Source organism: Rhineura floridana, chromosome 9 (assembly GCF_030035675.1).
Source record: "Rhineura floridana isolate rRhiFlo1 chromosome 9, rRhiFlo1.hap2, whole genome shotgun sequence".
Lineage (NCBI taxonomy): Eukaryota > Metazoa > Chordata > Lepidosauria > Squamata > Rhineuridae > Rhineura > Rhineura floridana.
The window spans coordinates 124,028,289-124,052,916 of record NC_084488.1 but is presented as its reverse complement, the minus strand read 5'-3'; the positions used below and the strand labels follow the sequence as shown (position 1 = coordinate 124,052,916).

At 42.8% G+C, this 24,628-nt stretch overlaps 1 protein-coding gene across 1 annotated transcript; it reads left to right on the top strand.

Moving 5' to 3' along the window:
• Positions 1–6,132: 6,132 nt before the first annotated feature.
• On the top strand, positions 6,133–21,030 carry LOC133363697 (CD209 antigen-like protein C). Its single transcript, XM_061582964.1, has 6 exons — positions 6,133–6,316; positions 8,774–8,881; positions 10,355–10,441; positions 18,890–19,050; positions 19,939–20,042; positions 20,865–21,030. The coding sequence occupies exons 1-6, from the start codon at positions 6,133–6,135 to the stop codon at positions 21,028–21,030; spliced, it is 810 nt and encodes a 269-aa protein (XP_061438948.1).
• The last annotated feature ends 3,598 nt before the right edge of the window (positions 21,031–24,628 follow it).

The following is a 24,628-nucleotide window of genomic DNA, read 5'->3' as shown; positions in this document are numbered from 1 at the left end:
GGTTTCACTCTCTCACTAAAAACCCTGTCTGTGAGTCTCACAGCATGCTTCACTGACCAACAGCCCCCACCTGAGACTCACAGATTACAAAACTTCATTGTTCATCATTACATTTCTACAATATTAACTTTTCATTACAATACATATCAGTACATGGTTTGTTTCCTTACAGTTTCTATTTACATTTTCAGTTCAGTTCTTGTTTCTTTATTCCTTTATTCACACAAGTTTTACAGAGTCATGTTTGTTCACTTTTATTTGATAACACATTTATATTTCATTCCTCAACACAAAACTTCCACATGAGATCCATTGTTTCTTTATCTATTGGTCCTTCTTTTTCCCACTCTACAGGATATTCATCTGTCTCATCATTCTTATGTGTAACATTAAAGGTGAATCTCTGAGGTGGTTGTCCTTTCGTTTTTCTTTCTGATCTCCTAACATTATCTATTTCCATTTCTTCCTCACTCTCAATTTTACTTGGACCTGCACTAGTACCTGGCACTTCTGTATCTTGCATTGCCATGTCTTCATTTCTCAGTCTTTTCACAGTACGTTTGCCACTGTGTATTAGATCAGTCAATGCAGTTCTTAATGGAATTTGATGCCCAAAAGGAACATCTGCTGCTTCCTGCTTGCTTGCACCCTCAAGTATCACTGTTTGACTGTCTCTCCAAGGTTTATCTATCACCTTTATGCTTCTGCTTAATACTAATTGTTGTTTCTCAGGCAACCAAACTCTATAATATGAATTCTGAAATCCCAAAACGCGTCCTGCCTGAGCTCTTGAGCCTAATTTACCACGCCTTTTCTGTTTTGCAACATGTACCCAGCATTTTGCCCCAAAACGCTCTATGTGTTTCACCCTGGGCTTTCTTCCAGTCAACTTCTCATAGGGAGACATGCCTATCACTCTGTGCACAAGACGGTTCTGAATGTATGTAGTGTACAGAATACATTCACCCCAATAAGTGTTATTCATATCTGCATCTGCTAGCATGGCTCTCATTGAATCCTGCAATGACCGGTTCCTCCTCTCTGCAGTTCCGTTGGAGGATGGGCTGAAGGGAGCAGTGAGACTTTGTATTATTCCCTTCTTTTCCAAATATGTTTTAAATGAATTACTGGTAAATTCCCCACCTTGATCTGATTTGATATTTTTGATAACAACCCCATATTGTGTCTCTGTCCTCTGTATAAATGCCTTTAATTTCTCTTCTGCTTCACTTTTCTTTTTCAATAAGAATACATGTGTAAATCTGGAAAAATCATCCACAATCACTAAATAAAACCTTGCTCCACCTTTTGAGCACTGGAAAGGTCCAGCCAAATCCACATGTATGAGCTGATAGGGTTTAGTGGTCGTGCTTTCACAGCTCTTATTTACCGGAGTCACAGTCATTTTTGTTTTATAGCATACCTCACACTCATCCACATGCTCACAATGTGTTAATTTCAAATCTTGACTATGCTTTGGGGTGTTTTTCACCTTTTCAAAATGTGCGTGTCCCAATCTTCTGTGCCATTCATGTAAACAATTTTCATGTTTATTTTTATTAACTCCTATCCAGGCACACGTGGGTTTATCAAGCTTGCACTCAACCATAAACATTTGGTTCTGTAATTTCCCTTGCATACATATTTCACCATCCTTTCTCACAAAACATCTATCCCCTTCAAATGTAATTTTACAACCTATTTGAGCCAATTTTCTTACTGATAGAATGTTATATTTTAAACCAGAAACTAATAACACATCTGTCAATATAGTTCCCAAATTACTCAACCTGAGCGTGCCTCTTGCAATTGCATCCTGAGTCGATCCGTCAGCCAGATAAATCTTCTCCTGCACTGGCTTTGAAGTGTAAAATAAACTAGAGTCTGTGATCAGGCAATTAGACGCTCCGCTGTTGAGAAGCCACTTAGAGTTAATTAGTTTATTGTCCTCCTTAGTAACAAAGTTCACGCTTGTTCTCTGACTTCCAAAGTCCCTGTTATTTCTCTTCTTACTTAAACAATGTCTCTGTATATGTCCTCGGGACCCACAAAAATAACATATTTTATTCTCTTGCCTGTTTCTTTGATATTGTTGTTGTTGTACAGCCACAGTCTCTTTTAACTCTGTTTTCTTATTCTCTTGTCTTCTATTCCACTGTTGTTGAAGTTTCTGTTCTACAAAGTCCAAATCTAGGTTTCCGTCTGGTAAACTTTCCAGGCTTGAGACCATTACATCCCATTTTTGATCAAATGAAGATAACAGTATATAGACCATCTGAATGTCACTATGATGCACTCCTCTATCTTGCAGCTCAGCATTTAATCTTCGAAATTCAGCCAGATGCTCTGTCATAGTCACTTCATCTGTAAAACGCATCTGATAAAGTTTCCGTGCTAAACACAGCGTGCTCCCTGCAGTTTGCTGCTCATGAGCGGCTCTTAGCTTCTCCCACATCTGATTAGCTGTCGGCTCATTACTCACCAGCAACAGTTGAGAATCAGACAGCCCCAGAGTAATAAAAGCCTTCGCTTTCTCATCTTTCTTCAACCACGCTGCTGAAGGAGCTGCCGGAGGGGGGTTTTCTACGACATCATTCAAATCTTCTTTAATCAGAACTGCTCTCATTCTCCATTTCCAGCTGGAGTAGTTTACAGCATTCAGTCTCTCCATCGGCATCCCGGATGACAGGTTTACGGCCATGTTGTCCACTCTTACTTGCCTCTTTCTTGCACTTTCGTTTCTCTCTGCAACAACGTCAACGCCAACGACTCTCGAACCCGTTACCTTGTATGATAAGCTGGGCGCATAACCCCTGTTGGCATGTGTGTATATAGATCATACAAGGAAGAAATCCAAGTGTCGCATAGAACAGGAAATAAGCCAGGCCAGGCAAGTTTCTTGTAAGAGTCTTTACTTAGCAAAAGACATTAGACACAGTTCTCTCCACAGACGACTTTTCCCCCACACTGAGCTTCTGCAAGAATCCCTCCTTATCTGCTTGCCAGCCAGCTGCTGACCTTGGCAAACCTGGCGCTCTGTTCTTACAGCTTAACCCTTCTGCTTCAGGTTTCACTCTCTCACTAAAAACCCTGTCTGTGAGTCTCACAGCATGCTTCACTGACCAACAGGTGGGGCGTGCATGCAGGCTTATACCCATCTTGTGGGGAGGTGCCTGGGAGCTCGCTCTCTGCAATCCGTGGCAGAATCAGGAGCAGATGCTGCTGCAGATCATGGAGTGGGATCGCTACCCTCCCACTCTAAGAAGGGGCCCTTCAGGGGCCACTCTGAGCTGCAGGGGCCCTCAGCCAAGGCCTGATCTGGCTGTGCTTTGGTGCCAGCCCTGACCTCTCCCCCTCACAGAGCTATAATTTCTAGAGTAGTTTAACAATCAATCCCTCTTAGCACTAGCTTCCACAGGGCCAGAAATGCAACCCTCTTCTCTCCCCTCGTCTTTCAATCTTATATTAACCCCCTCCTTTTTAGCCTCTTCAGACTCTTTTTCCCAATGCCCCCCTGCCCTATTCCCCTTGTCCCCTTCCATCTCCTTTCCCAGCTGGGTTTAATTATTTTCGCTGCTCTTCCTGGGGTCTGCCACTTTGCTAGAGTTACGTGTGCACATAAATGCATGTCATAGTGCAAATAACATTGAAAATGTATTAAGTTAGGGAAAATTGCTTTTAAAAAAATATTGGTATTGGGCAACATTGTATACGGAATGTGTATGTTAGGAGAAATTTGCTGATGAATTTCTAAAATGCTGATGAATTTTCATGAGATTTTCTGGGTGTTTTTTTTTTTAGAAAACGACAAACTGATGTAGAAATGTGGAGAACTGAAGATTGCAAAAGATTTGCCCTTCTCTAGTTTCTAAGAGGTGAAATATCACATTTTGAAAGGAATGGCTAGTTGCTGCCACTTTGACCAATAAAAACCAATAGGAACTTCATGTTCATCTTTTCCTTCTGTTTTCCGTGTCAGCCTGAATAGCTTCGTAGGGTACAAAGCTCCGGTACTGCAGGACTTAAAAGTCAAATGAGAAGTGATATACCTCAAACCTGCCTGGGTCTTGCCTTCTGCCCTGGAATGCCTTAGGTCACATCCACAACATTTACATTCCAAGTACTCTTATACTACTTCAGCAGTCATGGATTCCTTCAAAGAAGTGCTGGGAATGGTAGCACTGTGAGGGGTGTCCTAACAACTTCCAGTGCCCTAATCAAGCTAAAGTTCCAAGGGTTCTTTGGGGGAAGCCATAACTGCTAAAGTGGTATAAGAGTGCTTCAGATATTAGTCCTTACCCAGAAGTGCAGGAGCCTGGTTGTGGTTCTTCAGTGGCAAGAGAAACACGGCCTGTAATTGTTAAAGGAGAAGATACCATGAAGATACTGACCTTGGCTCAGAGGTGTGCTGCAAAAGCCAGTTGTGGACAGGACTGGTTGATTAGTGCCCATAGTGTTCGCACGTCACCTTGCTACGATTTCTAGAACATTTTTGAACATATTTCATTTTTTCAAAAGGTGGATCAGTGAATGTATCTCAAGGACCACCTCTCCCCATATGAACCGACCAGGACCTTGCATTCGTTATCAGAGGCCCTTCTTTGTGTGCCCCCTCTGTGGGAGGTTGGCCACATGAGATGGGGCTTTCTCAGTGGCGGCCCACCGGCTGTGGAATGCTGTTCTCAAGAGGGCATGCCTGGCATCTTTTCTATCCTTCTTTAGGTGCCAGTCAAAAGCCTTCCCCTTCACTCAGGCCTTTAGCCCTTAATTATAATTCTTTTTTGTTATTTGATGGGTTTAAAGTTTTCATTGTTTATTACATATGACTTATATTGATGTTATTGTGTGTTTTTTAATCTATGATTCTTGCTTTAAATTTGTGTATGTTTTAAATCTGTTGCAAGTTGCCTAGAGACTGTTTGATATTAGGCAACTAACAAATGATGATGATGATGATGTATAAATATAAAACCTCATTAGGAAACATAGTGATTAATAGAATGACCTAGGAGTAGTGCTGGTTCGAATCTCATCTCAGCACACACTTATTGCTGAACTATAACTCCCATCATCCTCAGCAAGCATGGCCAATGGCCAGGGATGATGGGAGTTATAGTTCTGGAGGGCTAACAGTTCCCCATACCTGCTGTTGGCTCTTGAATTGCCCTCTATTTCCCCAAAAATTCCCCATTCCTACTCCAGAAGGCTGTAAAGATGGGAGATAGCTAGGCTCACAAAGCCAATGTGGAACTTGCTCTCATCTTCACCAACAATGAGCGGGGATGGTCCTGCTCCACTTTGTTTCACATGGGATGCCAAAGGCTGCTGTCTCAACCCCCCCATGCCATCATAATCCATCTTGCCTCTCTGCTGCAGGTGTGCTGGTGATTGTGAATGTGGCTGGGGAGAAGAGGCAGCCAATCAGCAAGCAGCTTGAGTCACAGGGCTGTTGAATGCACTATGCTGAGAGGACAAAGAAAGTGAGTAAGGCAGGAGGGGGAAGGTGTAAGAGGCAATGGGAAATGCAGATGAGAAGTATAGCAGAGACCAAGTGAATCAGACTCGGAGGAGGAGCGAGGGAAATACCTGGACGGTACTCTGGGTGGAAGTCCTAAGGGGCGCCAGCAGCGGAAGGTTCAGAAGGTGGTCAGTTAATCTGCTGCGGTGCAGGGGGAAGGCTGGTCAATGTTGGGTAGATTTACTTAGGTAATCCCTGAGTATTTAGCCTCAGCCTCCTGTTATGGGAGCTTAAATTATTTCCTTCTTGCCCTTCCCATAATGAACCATTTTATCTGAGAACTTTAAACATTTTTAAAAGTTATTAGCAACTGCCCCTTGTCAGCCTTCTCTAGACGTTCCCAAGTTTTCTCATGTTTTGCCTCCTTTGAATCTCCCTTGATCACCTTTGCCTCTTAACAGACTTGTCTGAATCCTCAGAACGCATCAGCCATGAATACTGCTCCAATTGGGGGTTGCTCAGCTACCACCAAACGTTGCAGCTCCCCACTGCTGACTGGGTCTCGGGTGTAGTGACGAAATGCTCAAATAGGCAAAACGCAAGAGGCCTGATGGTGTCCCTGTCCCTTGATCTGTCATCTTCATGGGCATTTCTTTCTCCTTGTCGTTCAAGCCATGGCCCCCAAGGTGGCAGCAAAAGATAAAGAGACTCCTCCTCCCCCCAAGCAAAAAGGTGCACCTGCTGTTGGAGCGGCTAGACGTAACCCTTTCAAGCGTATTCCTCCAAAGGTTGGATGGATGTTTCTGGGGACCTTTGCACTCCTCTGCTTTTGCGTCTTGATCACAATGGCCGTTCTCTGTAAGTTCACCCATCAGGATCCTCTGTTGAATAATCTGCACTGCCTGCTGTCTCTTGCTGTTCATTGGCATGTTAATGAGGGGATGAAACACTTCCACCCTGGCTGATGTTGCACGTACCAGCCATGCCCTCTGAGGAACCTGCCCTGTGCAAGTATTGATATCCCTTCATGTGAAGGAGTTCTATGCATGTTGGTGCATGTGCAGAGTCTGTTCACATATGTGAGGGGGTTTGTCTGAAAAAACCCACTTAAGTAACTAAAGCCCCCCTCATGTGTAGGAGGGAGATGGGACCATATTGCCAGCCTTGCTCCTCATGTCACACTCTTGATGGCTGTGCTATCCATCTTCCATCCATTTAATTTGCATATCTGGGATGGGGTGGCTGCAGATGTTGAACTGTTGACGTGTTGACAACATTTTGCAGAGCTCCACATTAAATTTGTGGATACTGAGGGAGTGAATCCCATTGGAGCTGCAATTTGGGGAGCAGGCCAGACGCCTGACCCATTCTAGCTGTGGAGCTCATTTCTTATGTATCACACACAAAGAGGGCTTAAGTTGAAACCTGGTGGTGGAATTTGCTTTCTCTACAAAATGCTGTCAAGTTTGTAACCAAATGCATATTTTGCAATGAGTATTTCAAACATTATTTGGTGGACCATGCTATTTGGTGTGACCAGTCTTTTATAGAATCATAGATCTCAAAGGCAGCAAGCATTGTCCAGTCCCCTGAATGAAATAAGACCTTCTATCCCACATTTTTTCTTTCTTCAACCCATTCTGTCCCATTTCCACATAAATGTGCATCTACAAAAACCCACCCAAAAAAGCAATTGTGTACACTTCTATGAGTTGGTCCAAGATGCCATTTACATTTATTTTGCTTTTTAAACATATTTTCCTAGCCACTTGGAGCAGCTAGGCAACCCCCTCTGCTATTTCTGCCCCACCCACATTGAAAATGGGGCTAGAAAATGGTACCACAAAGGCAGCTATTTTTCTCTACAAAGTACCTGGGAGGGTGGGATGTTTTTCTGTCCTGTCACTCTCAGTGTTCACAGTCCATGGCAGTGTGGCAGCAGTTCCATTTTCTAACTACTCGAAAAAGAAAAAGAGAAAAAGTCAGCCTTTGTATCTCCTAGAACAGTGGCTCCCAAATCTTTTCCCCCCATGGACCGCGTGAAAATTGCTGACGGTCTTGGCGGACCACTTAATGACTTCTTTGGCTGTTGTACCAATTGTAATGCACTGGGCTAGACGCTGTATGGTTTTTTAATTGCATTTTTACTGCCCCTTTTATTATATTGTGTTTTATTGCATTACACATTGCATTCCATTGAATTCAAACTGCAATACAAGAAAGCACAATGTAAGAAATAAAAGAATTAAAATACAACAAAAAAATCAATGTGAATATTTAATATGGATATGTTGCAGACCACTTGAGTAAAGTTTGTGGGCAAACGTGGTGGTCAATGGACCACAGTGTGGGAACCCCTGACATAGAAATGTAAGTCGTTGTCCATAGAAGTGTGGACTGATCCACAGAAATACTTTCCAGTCCGCACAGTGGTCCAGAGTGTACATATCAAGACAGGTCAGTTTACTCCTAAACATCAAGTAAATGGATTTCTCCTGGATCACCACATACATAGAGCTGATGCATATGTCCCAAAGAGAGTGCAGGTGAACAACAAAGAAGCTTATTCAAATCTTCCTTGAAATCTCTAATATGTAACTCTTTTATGTATGTATGCATTTATGCTGCTGTTGATTTGTGGCTGTGGGTAATTGGAATAGCTCAGTGCTAGTAAATCCCCGGTCTCCAGCACTTCTGCTCAACAATGGATGATACCATCCTTCCAACATCTAGAAAAGTGATGGGGAGCCTGTGGCTCGTCAGATGTTACTGGACTCCCAACTCCTATCAGCCCCAGACAGCACGATGATGGGAGTTGAAGTCCAACAACAATCTGGGGGGCCACAGGTTCTCCATCTCTGGTATAGAAGATGGCACTTGGAGGAAAGGGGTGCAACTCAATGGTACAGTATTTGCTTTTTATTTTAGTTATATGTTATTGTTTTGTTTTTTGTATACAACCTCAGAAAGGTGGTGTGTGTGTATGGGTACATATTAATAAACGAGGCCCATTTAAAAGGATCTTGGGCAAAGACCCTTGTTGGAGACCTGAAGAGCCTGTTGCGTGAGTAAGTCTTGATCTTGGTGAAGCAAACTGAATAAGGCATCAATCCAACACACTTAGCTGGATGTAAGTCCCATTGAACCCAGTCAAGCTTACCTCTGAGTAGACCTGTATTGGATTGCACTGTAAGGTAGCTTCACATGTCGACGGGGTAGTGTCTATGCAAGAGGGAGGGGAGTAGCCTTCACTTAATTAGGTGTAGGCTTCCAACAGCTTAACATTAATATTATCTATATTTTTAATAACTTCAGATGTTAAGATGGCTGCAGAAAAGAAGAGCCCACTCGATGAGCCAATGAAAAAACTGAAGAGCACAATGGCAACGGGGCTAAGAAATAATAAGCTCAATCATGAAAGTCGTAAGTGGAAGGGCAAGAACAATTTATGCTTGATTGGTTTAGAAATACCCCTGCAAAAAACCACAGAAGACAGAAAACAAGAGGGCACCTGGAAGGAACAGCAAACATGACTTACAAACAACATCTTGATTTGGCTGTGTGGGAACTATGGGTTGTATTCATCCCAGAGTGCAGGACATGGAAAAATGGGCTCAAGTTACAGAAAGCCAGATTTCGGCTTAACATCAGGAAAAAACTTCCTAACTGTTAGAGCCATATGACAATGGAACCAACTACCTAGAGAGGTAGTGGGCTCTCTGACACTGGAGACATTCAAGAGGCAGCTGGACAGCCACCTGTTGGGAATGCTCTGATTTGGATTCCTGCATTGAGCAGGGGGTTGGACTTGTTGGCCTTGTGGGCCCCTTCCAACTCTACTATTCTGTGATTCTACTATTCTGTATTTCTATGATTTTATTCAATGAAAGTTTACTCAGTGTAGACTGATTAAAGTTAATCAGACTAAATTCATCATGGCCATTAATTTCATTGGGATTACTCTGAGTAAATGTTATTTGAACACAATCCTATGTCACTGCTGTGTTCCTCACAGTGTCCAGCACAAGCTTAAAACAAGAATAGTCCTTTATATCTTCCTTCTGCAAGGATCCAACATCCATTCCCAAGCCTCATTTAATTTCACTTCCCTCAATCTAGTTATAAAATCCATCTTTTTAATATTGGTTCCTTGTTGAGCTTTGGCTCAGCTTTAAGGTTCTAGTCCTTAGTGCTGATTATTGGTATACGCAGATAACCGCCCGCTTTGGAATGACCACCTTTTCCTTCAGCTTCCTCCACATGGTAGACAGATGTAGGATTGGGTAGTCTATGTTTTAGAAGATTTTTTTTTTAAAAAAGAAAATATAATATTGGCAGTATTCTTTTTTATCCCTTGCCTAATGATCCTAGTAAGGGGCAAAGTGAACATCTAAAGTACCATCTTCTATCACATGATTCTGATGGCTTTATAAGTTCAGAACAACTGAGTAACTTTGCTCATCTTATCTGTGATTCTGATTTCTAGTTGTTTCCACTGATGTTCTTTAAGCTCTCAATTGTTTTTGTTTTTTTGTGGGTTTTTTTAGTTCTGAGTTGTTAGCTTCCTTGAGTGAAATACGAAGGCAGGACACACACACACACACACACACATGTACGGCTGATGTCACACATCAGTTTGCTTGGCACTGTGAACTACAGCTTGATGATGGACGTCTGAGACCTTCTGGGTCAGCAGAGGAGGGAGACAGAGACGGAGGCAGGCAGGCAGGCTGGCGTAAAGGGAGGGGGTGGGTAGCTTTGGTGATCCCCAAAGGGAGAAAGTGGGTGGTGATGGAGGTTGGGGAATGAAGTGAGCAGGGCTGCAGCCCCTAGTAAATAAATAAATGAGTTGGGAGGGAGGGAAGAATTTCCATCTAATTCTGGGAATGCTTTCAGCCATGAAGATAGCTGAAGAAGTAGTCAAGCTGCCAGCCCACATAGCAGATGCTGAAAAGGTCTACAACGAGCGGAGACTAAAGTACCGTAAGTATCTACATTCCTCAATGCGGTGCCATGGCACATTTTAGGAATGCAAGAATGAGCAAATTTAGATGAGCTGAAATTCATATTATGGATTAATCCAGTTGCAGCAAGGAAACTCTTTCAGCTGTCACCAAGATTAAAGATTACTTTGGATGAAAGCTTAAATGATGACATATAGTGGTGGTGAAGGGAAGAAGATATGAACTGGAAGTTCTGGGCCCAAATCTCATCTACTGGACAGCCTTAGGCAAGCCACTCTCTTTCTGGATCAGTCACTCTGTCAGGTTCTGCCCATGCACTACTGCCTCTTTGTGCCGTTTGTTTTCTTTTTTCCTTGGCTGTACACCCACCCATTCCCAGCAGCAGGGGCCCCTCTTAGTGGCAGGGGCTCTCAGCCAGTGCCCAACCTGGCCTCCTGTTGGTGCCAGGCCTGGTTTTGGGGTGGTCATACTGCTTTGTTTCCAGTCAATGCATGGCCTGCAGCTTCCTGTTGAAACCTCATGACTTTTTATACCAAAAAGTGTAAGGAAGGGTCCATCTGGGGATTATAGTTAATCTGGAGTGGGGGAAAATTTGCCCATGTCTGTGTTTTTGAAGAATTATAGTTAACTGTATATACCTATTAGCTCTGCATTAGAAAAGCTATTCACTCTGATCTCTCCATCTCCTACCTCAATTGAAGTGTTTGTGTGTTGGAGGCATAGCTCAGCAGAGCAGCACAACTTCACAAACATGAAGTTTCATGTTTGATCTCTGGGTGTGACATCTTAAGAGAAAAGGTTGGGAAGAGACATCCCTGAGACAATGTAGGGTGGTAGCTAGTCAGAATGAGTAAACTAAGGATTAATGGCCTCATCTTGGCAACTATTGGCCTCAGGATATTTTGCTCAGTTTCTTCCATCACTTCCAGTCATGCCCATGCATGCAGCTGCATACTATTATTGCATACTAATTATTTCCCCATCTGGAAGAGTTCAACGTCCACACCAAGGGGGCCTTGGGACTTCATGGCTACCAGAACAACCATGAGACTGTCTCAGCACGTTATTGGCCTGACACACAAAGCAGGAAATATCCCTAATCTGTTTTTTCCCATCTGAGCAACAGATGGATGGTTCTGTAGGAAGGTGGATTGTAATTACCCTGTTGTCATGGACCAACTGTTCCTTGGTAACGTTTTGATTAGCAGGAGCAGTTCCCCATTGCTGAGGTGGAGAGCACATTAAGATGGTCCACATACGGAATTCTTCAGGTTCTAGGTGATTTTCTGGCTGATGTGGGTGGGTGCCTCTGTTGAGGCCCTGGTCTCAATGTGGAACACTGAGATGAAAAGGGCCATTGACATGGTTGCTCCCAACCACCCGCTCTGTGATGCAGTGGACCTTGCATGGAGCTATGGTTTATGGGAGAGCCCTGGGGGATAAAGCACTCTGGATGAGGGGGTTGGACTGATGGGGCTGCAGAGGGTTGGACTTGATGGCCATATAGGCCCCTTCCAACTCCACTATTATTTGATTCTATGATGACAACTAAAGTGCAGGTGACTTAAGTCTCATACTGAATATGACCAAACACAGGTGAGAGTGCATAATCATGCCCACAGAGATGACAGTGAAGAAAACATACTTCTTTGTCATCATTTCGTCTTTAAATATCTCTCCAGTAGAGCTTTTTCATGTGTTGAAGAGGCTAGTGGAATCTTCCCCAAAAGTGGGTAGCCTTGAGCCATCGGAAGCTTTCTGTGACAAGTTTGCTAGGCACTTTAAGAGCAAAACAATTTGCTTTCGAGGCAAATGTATTCTTGACCCTTGTCCATCTTGGCTTATAAGAGTTAGCCAGAGGAGACTGACTGGATGGGTCCAGGGAGCTGTAAATGCTTCTATCAGGAGGAGGTGATGTGCCCCTTCTTCAGGATGACCTCACTGGACCCACAAGTGTGCGTCAACTATAGCTGAAGTCATGAATATTCCCTTTGAGAAGGTGATGGCTAGGTAGTTTCAGGTGCACTTGGATGAAGCTGATTATCTAGACCCATTTCAGTCTGGCTTCAGACCTGGTTTTGACATGGGAACAGCTTTGGTTCCCTGATGGTGACTCATCTGCATTGAGCAAGGGACAGGGGGAACTTGTTGATTCTCCTTGATCACTCAGTTTGGCTTTAGATACCGTTGACCATGGTATGCTCCTAGACTGGCTCTGGAGCAGAGCTTGGAAAAGTTACTTTTTTGAACTACAACTCCCATCAGCCCCAGCCAGCATGCTCTGGAGGCTGGGAGTGGAAGGCACAGTGTTACAGTGATTCTGCTTCTACTTGCAGTACCAATTTCAGAGGATGAGCAGGAGGGCAGGGGGGCTTCTGCATGGCCCCATGGCAGATATGCTGTGGGATTCACTCCGCTCGACATCTAAGGCCCTTCTCTGGGTCCCAACCCATACAGAGGCCCGGAGAACAGTAACAAGATCTAGGGCCTTTTCGGTGGTGGCCCCCGAATTATGGAATGCCCTCCCAGATGAGATATGCCTGGCGCCTTCTCTGTCATCTTTTCGGCGCCAGGTAAAAACCCACCTCTACACCCAGGCATTTAAAAGTATTTAAGCTTTTAATCTTATTTTTTTAGTTTTCTTTCACTTTGTTTATATAATGTTTATATTGTCTGCGCAATACACACTTGCTGTATTTTAAATATTGTGGTTTTATCATGTTGTACACCGCCCTGGGAGCTGCTAGCTATAGGGCGGTTTAGAAATGCAACTAAATAAATAAATAAATAAATAAATCCCACAGGGATCCATGCTATCATGCATACTGTTTAACATCTATATGAAGCTGTTGGGTGAGGTCATCACAGGATTTGAGGCAAGGTGATACCAGTATGCTGATGACATCTGGCTCTATTTTTCCTTGTCATCTGAGTCAGGTGGAGCTGTACAGGTGCTTCACCAGTGTCTGGAGGCAATAAAGGGCTGGATGAGGGCCAATAAACTGGTGAATCCTGGCAAGATAGAAGTGCTATGGAATGATGGCTCCCGGAACAGTGAATTGAGTAGGTGGCCTGTTCTGGATAGAATGCACTGTTTCTGAAGGACCAGGTCCGTATTCTGGAGATCCTCTTTGATTTCCACTATATCACTGAAGATTGGATGGCTTCAATGGTGTGGAGTGCCTGTTTCCAGCTCTGACTGTTCTAGGATGGGGAGAACGTGGTAATTCGTACTATAGTAACTTCCTGGATAGACTATTGGAATGTGTTCTATGTGGGGCTGTCCTTAAAGATGTTTTGAAGCTTACAGCTATTGTACAATGTAGCCACTAGAGTATTACTGTGTTTAACATCAAGAGACCATGTAACACAGCCAGCCATTTAAATTCTTTTAGAGCTTGTTTGCCATCGGTGAGGAACCTCCAACCCACAGGTCTATTTATTTTAACAATTTATATACCACTTAACACTTTACTCTATAAGCGATGTACAATAAGGTTACAATGAAGATACAATAGAGATAAAAATCCAATAAAATTATCCTTAAAATCACTAAAACTTTAAAAAAATGCCTGCTGATGTAAAAAGGATTTCACCATGTAAACTTGGCACCGGTTCCAGTTTGGCTCACGGGGCCATTCCCCACCAACCACAGCCACTTGCCTCACACCTGATGTCATATGTGACATCAGATGTGGGGCAGGTATAGTGAGGTGAAGTGAACTCCTGATGTTTTGCAAGCAGGGTTCCCCAACAGTTCCAAGCAGCTGAATCTGGAAGCGCACCTTCTCTGGGAATAGCACAGTGATGGATGTGGGATGCTAGGAGTGAGCTTATTTATTTATTATTTAATTTGTATCCTGCCCTTCCTCCCAGCAGGAGCCCAGGGCAGCAAACAAAGCCCTAAAAACACTTTAAAACATAATAAAAATAGAGATTAACCACAAAGCCTGTTTTTGTGGGGAGGACTGGATTTCATTTATTTATGAGAGAAGGTTCAAACTGCAATGCCGGATGGACTTTCATCAAGCTCTAGCTGATTACAGCGACACGTTTATCTTTTCTTCAAAGAAAAACGGACTCTAACAGGCAGATAAGCATCCTTCTTTCTATTTTCTTTTTTCACTTGGTTTAAATTGTTGCAGCAAAAAAGAGATTTGTCAATGAATCAGCTGTGAAGAACTTCTGGGTGAGTTATGGCTTTTCTCTTTTACTCACGAAATTAAGGAGGAAAGAAATCGAAAAAGCTTATATTTGTTTTTATTGCAAAAAGCTGTCCTGGAGGTGCATTCTAAAGATACCAACGGAAGAGGGATTTCTATTTCGAGGAGGGGAAAAAATTATTATTTTTTTTTAGTCTATTTCATTTTGATGAATCTGCTTGTTCATGACGCCACTAATTGTTTTGATGTTGGGAACTAAGTTTGTTTTGTATTCCTAAACACATAAAAGATAAGGCAGGCTGTATTGTCTACACTGATGTCAGCAAGCCTGTAATATTAACCCAATTGTGGCTGAAATAATTTTTGTTTCTGTGGTTTTAAGAATGACAATCAGGAAAGTGATTGAGACCATGGAAGAAATTATGTTTCAGAAAATAATGGGTGAGATTGAGATAACGAAACAAACCCTGAGACAGGGTAGACAGGAGATGAAAATTGAATTTAACAAAATGATGCAGGAGCTTGAAGAAATAGGAGATTCTGTGAGAGAGGTGTTTGATGAGATTAGAGATGAGAAAAGAAAAATTAAAGGGAAGCTACAAGCCCTGGAGATTGGAACAAATGTGAAATTGGAAAAAGATTTGGAGTTTATGGATGTTAGAAATAAAGTTTACTGTTTGGAATTCAACGTTGTCTCTGAAGAAATTAATGAAGATTTTGGTGGTAAAGTTATCAATGTCTTGGATAATTTTCTGGACTGGAATGATGTGATGGAGCTTGACATAGAAAAAATCTATGGAGTTGGCTACAGATATGTGACAGTGGAGAAACTCTTAAGAGATGAGCCAGTGCATTTTGTAAAAAAGAAGAACAGAGATATGACTTTGCAGCAATATTTCAGCAACATATTCAGAATTCTTGACTGGAATGATGTGATGGGGCTTGACATAGAAAAAATTTATGGAATTAACTACAAATATGTGACAATGGAAAAACTTTTAAGAGATGAGCCAGTGCATTTTGTAAAAAAGAAGAGCAGAGATGTGACTTTACAACAATATTTCAGCAACATATTCAGAATTGATGGCAAGGACATATTTGTGATGGGGCAAATTCCCATCAGACTCTTGTTATATGACTTATGACTATGACAGCAAGATCATCATGGGATACTGATAATGGATGAATGGATACTGAAACCACTGGATTTAACAGGACTATTGAAGATGGAAGATGGAATTAATATTGATAATGGAAGAATGGTTATGGAAATTATTGGACCTAACAGATTTGACGAGATGGATTAATCAATATGTTTATTTGGACTATGGCTATGACAACAAGATTATTATGGGATACTGATAATGGAAGAATGGCTACTGAAATTACTGGACTTAACAGGATTATTGAAGATGGAAGATGGAATTAATACAGATAATGGAAGAATGGCTATTGAAATTATTGGGCCTAACAGATTTGAATCAGATGGATTAAGCAACATGTTTATTTGAAGAAAAATTGAAAGATATATCTCTCAAGGAATTGAAACCTCTCTTTGACTTTTTGTGGAAAGAATAAAGTAATGTTTATGAGATTTGATGATTAATTAAGATAACTACTGGAGGAAAGTGATTTTATAATATAATTTTAGAGACAGGATTGTTATATATTGTAGACCTATAACTGATCTGCGACAAATCGGAAGTCAACATTTTATTTTATTGTTTAATTGTTTTTGTTTTGTTTTGTTTTTTGTCTTTGAAAATTTGAATAAAAATTAATGATAAAAAAATAAATAAAACAATAAAAACAGATCTTAAAATACATTAAAACAAAACAGCGTTAAAAACATTAAAAAGAACTTTAAAAGAGGGTTAAAAACATTATTAAAAGACATATTAAGCAATTCTAACACAGACGCAGACTGGGATAGGTCTCAACCTAAAAGGCTTGTTGAAAGAGGAAAGTCTTCAAAAGGCGCCGAAAAGATAGCAGAGATGGCGCCTGCCTAATATTCAAAAGGAGGGAATTCCACAGGGTAGGTGCCGCTGCACTAAAGGTCCATTTCCTATATTGTGCAGAACGAACCTCCTGATAAGATGGTATCTGCAGGAGGCCCTCACCTGCACAGCGCAGTGATCGACTGGGCATATAAGGGGTAAGACGGTCTTTCAGGTATCCTGGTCCCAAGCTGTATAGGGCTTTGTATGCCAAAACTAGAACCTTGAACTTAGCCTGGTAGCAAATGGGCAGCTTGTAGTGAGTGCTCAAAGATCTAAACTGGGAAGACATTCTCTGAGCTAGGTGAAGAAGGAAGCACTGTTATCACCACTGCAGAAGAGGATTCTGCAATACTATTTTATTTATTTATTATTTGATTTATATCCCGCCCTTCCTCCCAGCAGGAGCCCAATACATTCCCAGGGGCTCGAGAGGGACGTTCTTCACCAGTCCCAGCACTCTTTCTGGGTTAGAGTCTTCTGATGCAGAGTCAACATCATGGCCATCCTCACCCTTGTATACCGTTATTATAAGCAGCCCTCAAATATGATCATAATCTCCACACGTGAGCCTTCCCAATGGCAACATTTTGAAACAGTATTTATTATCTTGGAGATCCGTTCTTCCCTTCAAGAACCTCAAAACAACACGTGTTCAATTAACCAATCCAATCTATTCCCAAAACAACCTTTTGAGGTGGGCCAGGCTGAGAGTGTGATTTCTTCCAAAATATCCAACATGTCAGAAGGCTGAGCACAGCTTTGAACCCAACTGCCCCCAATCTACACCTAACACAGTGCCAGTTACCTTACAGTCTTTTTATTTATTATTTGATCTATATATCCTGCCCTTGTGGCGTAGTGGTTAGTCTGCTGGACTATGACCTGGGAGACCAGGGTTTGAATCCCCACACAGCCATGAAGCTCCCTGGGTGACCTTGGGCCCTTCCTCTGTGTAGGTTGCGGAAAACTCTGATGCTGGGGTCAGAGATATTGAAATTCTAAACTCTGTATCGATCTGCAGCGTCTTTCCTACATTACCTTAAGCTGCAGAATACAATGTTGTGCATTTTAAACCAAAAGTAAAAGCAGATTCACTGTCAAAGCTTTTTGGAAGATCAGATTTCCAGAGCTTCTCTGCTAGGTGCTTATACATTCAAAGGATGTCTCTCTATATAAAATTGTAAGAGCGCACACCGTCAGGACGTCATGCAACAGTGGACGGTGGGCAGGCTATCCAGAGGCGGCTGCAGAGGCCTCCACCAGCCATGTCATGGTGAAGGCCTGCGGCAGAGGCAGCCCAAGGCAGTAGTCAGTGCAGCAGCAGAGGCTGACCTCGGCTGTGCAGGCTATGCAGGGGGAGGCAGCCCATGTTGGCCATACTTGCAGAGGCCCACAGCAGGAGGGAGGGCCTGGACCTGGGTGGGTAAGAAGCCAGCAGCAGCAGCCTAGCAACAGAGGCGGGTGGGGTGAGGAGTCTCGGTGCCAGGGAGGTGGCAGCAGCAAAGGGCAAGGCAGGGGGAGTGAGGGGGGAGTGTATTACTCTGTGGGGGGAGTCTGGTGTGTGTTGCTGTGTCAGGGTGGGGAGTGTTGGCAACCGGTGTGGGGAAGAGGAGCTTTGGTGACTCGAGGGTGAGTTTGGGTGATCCTAGGAGGGTTAAGGGAGGGTTTTGGTTACTCATAGAGAGCCAGTGTGGTGTAGTGGTTAAGGTGCTGGACTACGACCTGGGAGACCAGGGTTCAAATCCCCACACAGCCATGAAGCTCACTGGGTGACCTTGGGCCAGTCACTGCCTCTCAACCTCAGAGGCAGGCAATGGTAAACCCCCTCTGAATACCACTTACCATGAAAACCCTATTTGTAGGGTTGCCATAAGTCGGAATTGACTTGAAGGTAGTCCATTTCCATTTTCAAACATAATTGCACAGAAATAAATCTCATTGAACTCAAATGTCCATTTCCATTTTTTTCTTCCTCCAGCAGGAGCCCAGGAGGCAAACAAAAGCACTAAAAACACTTTAAACATCATAAAAAGAGACTTTAAAACACATTAAAACAAAACATCTTCAAAAACATTAAAAAAAGTTTCCAAGACATCTTTTTCTAAAAAAGATTAAAAACATATTGGTTTTTTTAAAAAAATAAAAGGTTTAAAAATATGTTAAAAAGCAATTCCACAGACACAGAGTGGGATAAGGTCTCAGCTTAAGAGACTTGTTGAAAGAGGAAGGTCTTCAATAGGTGCCAAAAAGTTAACAGAGATGGCGCCTGCCTAATATTCTCTTTGAATTCATTCCTCCTAGAAAACCTCTTCAGGAAAGGTGCAAGGTCAGTTAATGGCTGGAAGCTTTTTGGGAGGAGCCTCTACTACATTTCAAAAGGAAAAAAGACCTGGTACGATGCTGAGAACTTCTGCATGTCCAGAGATGCCCACTTGGCCTCCATTCTAACTGATGAAGAACAGGTTTATATTTTTCTTCTTTCTCTCCTGTTCTTTGGGGTTCCTCAGCAAAATGACCATCCTCTCTGGTGCCTATATCTTTATGTCCATCTCTATTCCTTTTACTGTCACATGAAAATACTTTACGACCTCTTGAAAATACTATTATTACTATTTATTTATTTAAAACATTTCTATCCCGCTCTTCTACCCTATAATAGGGCACTCAGGGCAGCTTACAATAAAATTGAACATGTACATAATAAAAATTGTACACAATAAAGATCACAAAAACGTTAAAATGCATAAAATGTAGCTGCTTCTAATCTACACATCACAAGCCCTTGTGGTATTCATGCAGTGGTTGCAAATTGTGTCCCAGACAGTACTGAGGTTCCACAAAAGCTTATGAGAAGATCCTCAATTAGAAGATCAGAAATGACAGGCAGACTTCTCTGAAAGGCACTTGTCCTTGAAAGGCACTGTTGACCTTTTCCTGAAACGTGTCATCACACAAGAATGTTGGGCACATTCTCAAGCACGAGTCCGTTGTACATGGGGTGATGGTGACTCCTAGCAGGTGATGGTGGGGCCTCAGTGCGTGAACGTCTTAGAGCATGCCACAGGAAGTTTTTGCAATCCCCAGAGATTTAGAGACAGATGTGAAAGTGACAGAGAAATTGATGTGGAGAAAAAGCCTTCAAGGTAGAAATGTGAATCCTTTATTCTGGTCATAAAGCCCATATAGTTTCTTAGGACATAACTTGGGTTGCCTTGTCAAGAATTCTGAACTTTACAAAAATTTATTTTGGAGCACAGGACCAGGAATGTTATCTCTTTACTGCCATGATATTCATGCTTAGGTAGAGGAATTTGAATTCCGTCATATGAGGTTGTTCTTCCTTTCTGCAGATCTACATCACTTCTCAGCTCAGCAGTCCTGCCTGGATTGGTCTTTCAGATGAAAATGAAGAAGGCAACTGGGAATGGACCGATGGCTCCAGATTTATAACACAGTGAGTCCCCAAAGACATACTCCAGGAGGGGATGCCTCCACCCTTGCTTGCTAACTCTGCTGCAGAACTTAGTCTCCATCATATGGGGAATGGCTCGAAGTGCCCTTGGCCCCAAGCAAAAGACAGGTTGCTTTTAGAATTTGCTGTAGGGCCTCATTAACACAATACGGAATGTTTTTTTCTGCCAAGTGCATTTCTTAAGCATGGTGGGGAGGGTTGCAGATGGAAGTAGGTCTCTGGACATTTCTCTTCCAGAGCCATCACTCTACAGAGCCACCACTTCATTGTTTGCCACAAAGTCCACATGGCTCCTCTCCAGGGAGGGGAAAAGACACAAAGACCAGGTGTAGAAAAAGTGCACACTTGCCTGACACAGTGTGTCCTACAGGATTCTCACTGTTGGGAAACATGCAAGGAGCCAGGTGCAGTTTACTTCAATCTCTCCTCTTTCTGGGGAAAGGAGGAACAGAGGGACTCTTTCCATGAGGAAACATTTTGGGCATGATTAAGGGACACAGACTGAGAGGCAGGTCTAAGCCATGGGGCACAATCTGCCTGGAAGCTCCACTTCCCAAACCCAAATTCATTTATCTCCCGGCCATTTTAGCTTCCCCACCTTGCTACTTTTTGCGTTTAAAAAGAAAAAGTGAGGAGCATTAAAGAATGTGACCCACTTCCCCAAACAGAGTCCAAAGTGGTACATCCCATTCTACCCCCATAGGGCTCGTTACCTCTCCGTCTCATTGCTGTTCTACTGCTTTGGTAGATCCAACCTCTCTCTGTCTTTTCTATGTAATGGGAGCCTTTCCCCACCTTCCCCAGGTACTGGTCTGGTGGTAATCCAAGCCGCTGGGAGAACTACGGAGACATGGAGCAAGACTGCACCACCATCATTCCTTCGCCTAGTGAAAAAAACTGGAATGATGGTGACTGCCATGAACTTCACAGATGGGTTTGTAAGGAGAGTCTAGACGTTGAAGAACCATAAATTTTGCCAATCCCATTATCTGGAGCAACACTAGAGTGAAGATGGAACGTACATCATTTCACTATCAAACTTCACGCGAAGCCTACTTTGCCACAGAATGAACAGGAAACTCCTATTCCATTCAAGCATCATTCCTTCAGTTCTGTGAAACCAAGAGAGATTGGAGTATGTGTGTTATTGTCATTTGGTTGTGGAGATCTGTTTCCAGAGTGAAGGGTGTCTAGGAAGGGTTGCCATTTTCCTCCCAGGGCAGGGCTGACCATGGTTATTTTCTTGTCAAGACAAAGCTGAGGAGTGAAGCAACATTCAGCAGATGTGTGATGTTTGCTGCCCTCTCCATCCCCCATTTTCCATGCAGTGATGGGAGATGTTGCCTGAGTGGGGACTTTGGGTGGTATGCAGTGCTAGTCCTACTCAGAGTCGACCCATTAAAGTTAATAGGCGTGACTAACTTAAGCATATTAATTTCAGTAGGTCTACTCTGAGTAGGACTTAGTCAAATACATCCATCTGGCACATAGGAACCTTTGGTGAGGAACATGTGGCTCTCCAGATGTTGCTGGACTGCAGCTCCCATCATCATTGACTGTTGGCTATGCTAACTGGAGTTGCAAGGCCCTAGGTTCTCCATCCCTGTCTTAAAGAAAGGAAACTCTTGTCCTGGACAGAGAATGGGAGCTCTGTTGTTGAGTTTTATGCGATCCACAAGTAGGCATTTTCATCTTCTCAATCACACCCTTCAGCCATTTCCCCAAGGAAAGTGGCACCATCTTAGCAACTGTAGGATGGAGTTCCCAAGCACTGCTATGGGAACATTTTTAACACCTGCCACTGTTCATGCAGAGATGTTCCCAGGAAAGTGTGCACTTCAGGTACTGCATAGCAGAAGGTGGAAATCCTCTTTCAATTGTGCCTTCTCTGACTCAGGCACATGTGGTAAAATAGAGTCGAGCACAGACCCATATGGGCTGCAAGCAACTTTGAACTGATTCATCAGATTTGACTGAAAAGTTGTTCTAATTAACTGAGCAGGAGGTTTAAAACAGCATGTTATTTGCAAGGGCTTACATAAACTGCAGATGGCAAGCCCCATCTTAAGAGAGGCATTCCCGGTTCCCCACAGGACAGCATGCCTTTCTCAGATGAGACCTTCTGTGACATGTGTGTGACATCTAAAAGCCAAAGAACCATAAGATAATGGAACCATTTTAAAACAGTTTGAACAGTTAACTATGAAAATACCTTGTTCTGGACATGATAATGTGCATTAGCGGTGGATTAATTCTGCTTTATTCGTTGTTCTGTGGTGCTTTGAAAATGATGTTATTGTTGTCTGGAGGGGTTACAGTGCAACAGACGTGGGGAGGTGAGAGACCCAGAACATTTGTGGTGTGAAAAGGTAAAAGATTTCGGCAAGAAGTAAAAGGAACCTGAATGAAGAGTCTTTGGATGATTGAGAAAAAAGGGAGAGGGGCAAAGGAGCCAGGGAACTGAGGCAAGAAATGATTAGATAAGGGTTTCAGAAGAAACACTTGGAAGTCAGGAGGGGATATCTTGCTGTGGAGGAAATGGTTACCTTTCCTGTAGTGGCTCCTTCCCCTTGTGAATCACCTCCCCCTTGGGCTTAGACAGGCACCTTTTGAAAATGTATCTATGCTCCTAAGCTTTTATTTGTTATTTATTTAGTAGATTTATACCCCACTTTTCAACACTATTTTCCTAATTCCAGTGGTTGGGTATTATGATTGTATGGCTCTGAGGTGCCGCTTAATTTTAAGAACATAAGAACATAAGAAGAGCCTGCCGGATCAGGCCAGTGGCCGATCTAGTCCAGCATCCTGTTCTCACAGTGGCCAACCAGGTGCCTGGGGGAAGCCCGCAAGCAGGACCCGAGTGCAAGAACACTCTCCCCTCCTGAGAATTCCAGCAACTGGTTTTTAGAAGCATGCTGCCTCTGACTAGGGTGGCAGAGCACAGCCATCACTGCTAGTAGCCATTGATAGCCCTGTCCTCCATGAATTTGTCTAATCTTCTTTTAAAGCCATCCAAGCTGGTGGCCATTACTGCATCTTGTGGGAGCAAATTCCATAGTTTAACTATGCGCTGAGTAAAGAAGTACTTCCTTTTGTCTGTCCTGAATCTTCCAACATTCAGCTTCTTTGAATGTCGACGAGTTCTAGTATTATGAGAGAGGGAGAAGAACTTTTCTCTGTCCACTTTCTCAATGCCATGCATAAGTTTATACACTTCTATCATGTCTCCTCTGACCCGCTTTTTCTGTAAACTAAAAAGCCCCAAATGCTGCAACCTTTCCTCGTAAGAGTCACTCCATCCCCTTGATCATTCTGGTTGCCCTCTTCTGAACCTTTTCCAACTCTATAATATCCTTCTTGAGATGAGGTGACCAGAATTTTTCTTCCCATTTTGTAGTTTTTTACTGAAGTTTTAATACTTCCAAAGTATTTTGGTTGTTATTAATTTGTTGTACACCACTTTGGGATGCTGCCTAAAAGGCAGCATAAAATGTTTAAGAAAGTAAACAGGAGACTGGTCAAAGGCTAGAGCTGGTGAAGCAAGTGTGGGAAAGTAGTGCCTGAAAACCAGAGAAAAGAGAAGGCAGTGAGAAAACATGCATGGGGCTTAGAGGCGGGTGTAGCTGCACTCTATGGGCACGTAAAGGAGGGAGACCACAAGCCATTAGGTATGCCAAGGATTTTTCCATTTAGTTTGGAGTTGCCATCCTTTCTTCACACGCTTGTTTTTACCTCAACTTTCCATACTTCCCAGAACCTCATAGGGTGTGGTAATTGGTCCCTTTTTAAACCTTGTTTTCTAACATACATACTGTATCTCTTTCTGGATACATATAGGAAGTAGTTGCACAAGAATCTGGAGACCACTGTGTGCAGATTTTTGGGTAGTCCCTTTTCACTTTTTAACTGCTAGGCACTCCATTTCCTAAATTTGCTTGTGAGAGAATTCTGATAAGAAGCTACAGCTATGCTTAAGGATATCTGTGAGATGATAAGTGATTATAAAAAATAAGAGTGTCACGTGGGAAAGCTCTACAGTGGGCTAAAAAAAACTTCAGTCAATCCCGCCTTTCATTTCAAGAGTTTGCATTTTACGGGGAAGTATTTGTGAGCAGAATTCTTTGAGAAGTGTTCTGGCGGATCTGGTGAAAATTCCACCTGTTCCAGCATCTTGTTTTCTGTACAGCAGCCAGCCAGATGCCCATTCTGGTCTTCCCTAGAGACATTTAGTGGCATTCAGTGCCACACTATCTATCTTGGGTTCGGGATTTCCATTTAGGCATCATGACTAATAACCATTTACAGACCTGGCCTCCCCCATAAATTAGTCCAGTCGCCTTTTACTGACTGTGTACCCTAGATATCACCACAGATGTGTTATATCTAGGCTACATTCACACCATACATACTATTTGCACCATACATTTATTCCCCTATTATTCCACTTTAAGCAGTCATGGCTTCCCACAAAGAACTCTAGGAAATGTAGCCTGTGAAGGGAGCAGAGAGTTGTTGGGAGACACCGTATTCCCCTCACACAGCTACAGTTGTCAGAGTCGGTTAAC

Bases quoted from the DNA above. Each gene is read 5' to 3' on its own strand.
- LOC133363697 (XM_061582964.1), top strand. From the start codon at position 6,133: ATGGCCCCCAAGGTGGCAGCAAAAGATAAAGAGACTCCTCCTCCCCCC. The intron at 10,442-18,889 runs GTAAGTATCTAC...CATTCCTCCTAG, and splicing joins CGAGCGGAGACTAAAGTACC to AAAACCTCTTCAGGAAAGGT. The intron at 19,051-19,938 runs GTTTATATTTTT...TCCTTTCTGCAG, and splicing joins TTCTAACTGATGAAGAACAG to ATCTACATCACTTCTCAGCT.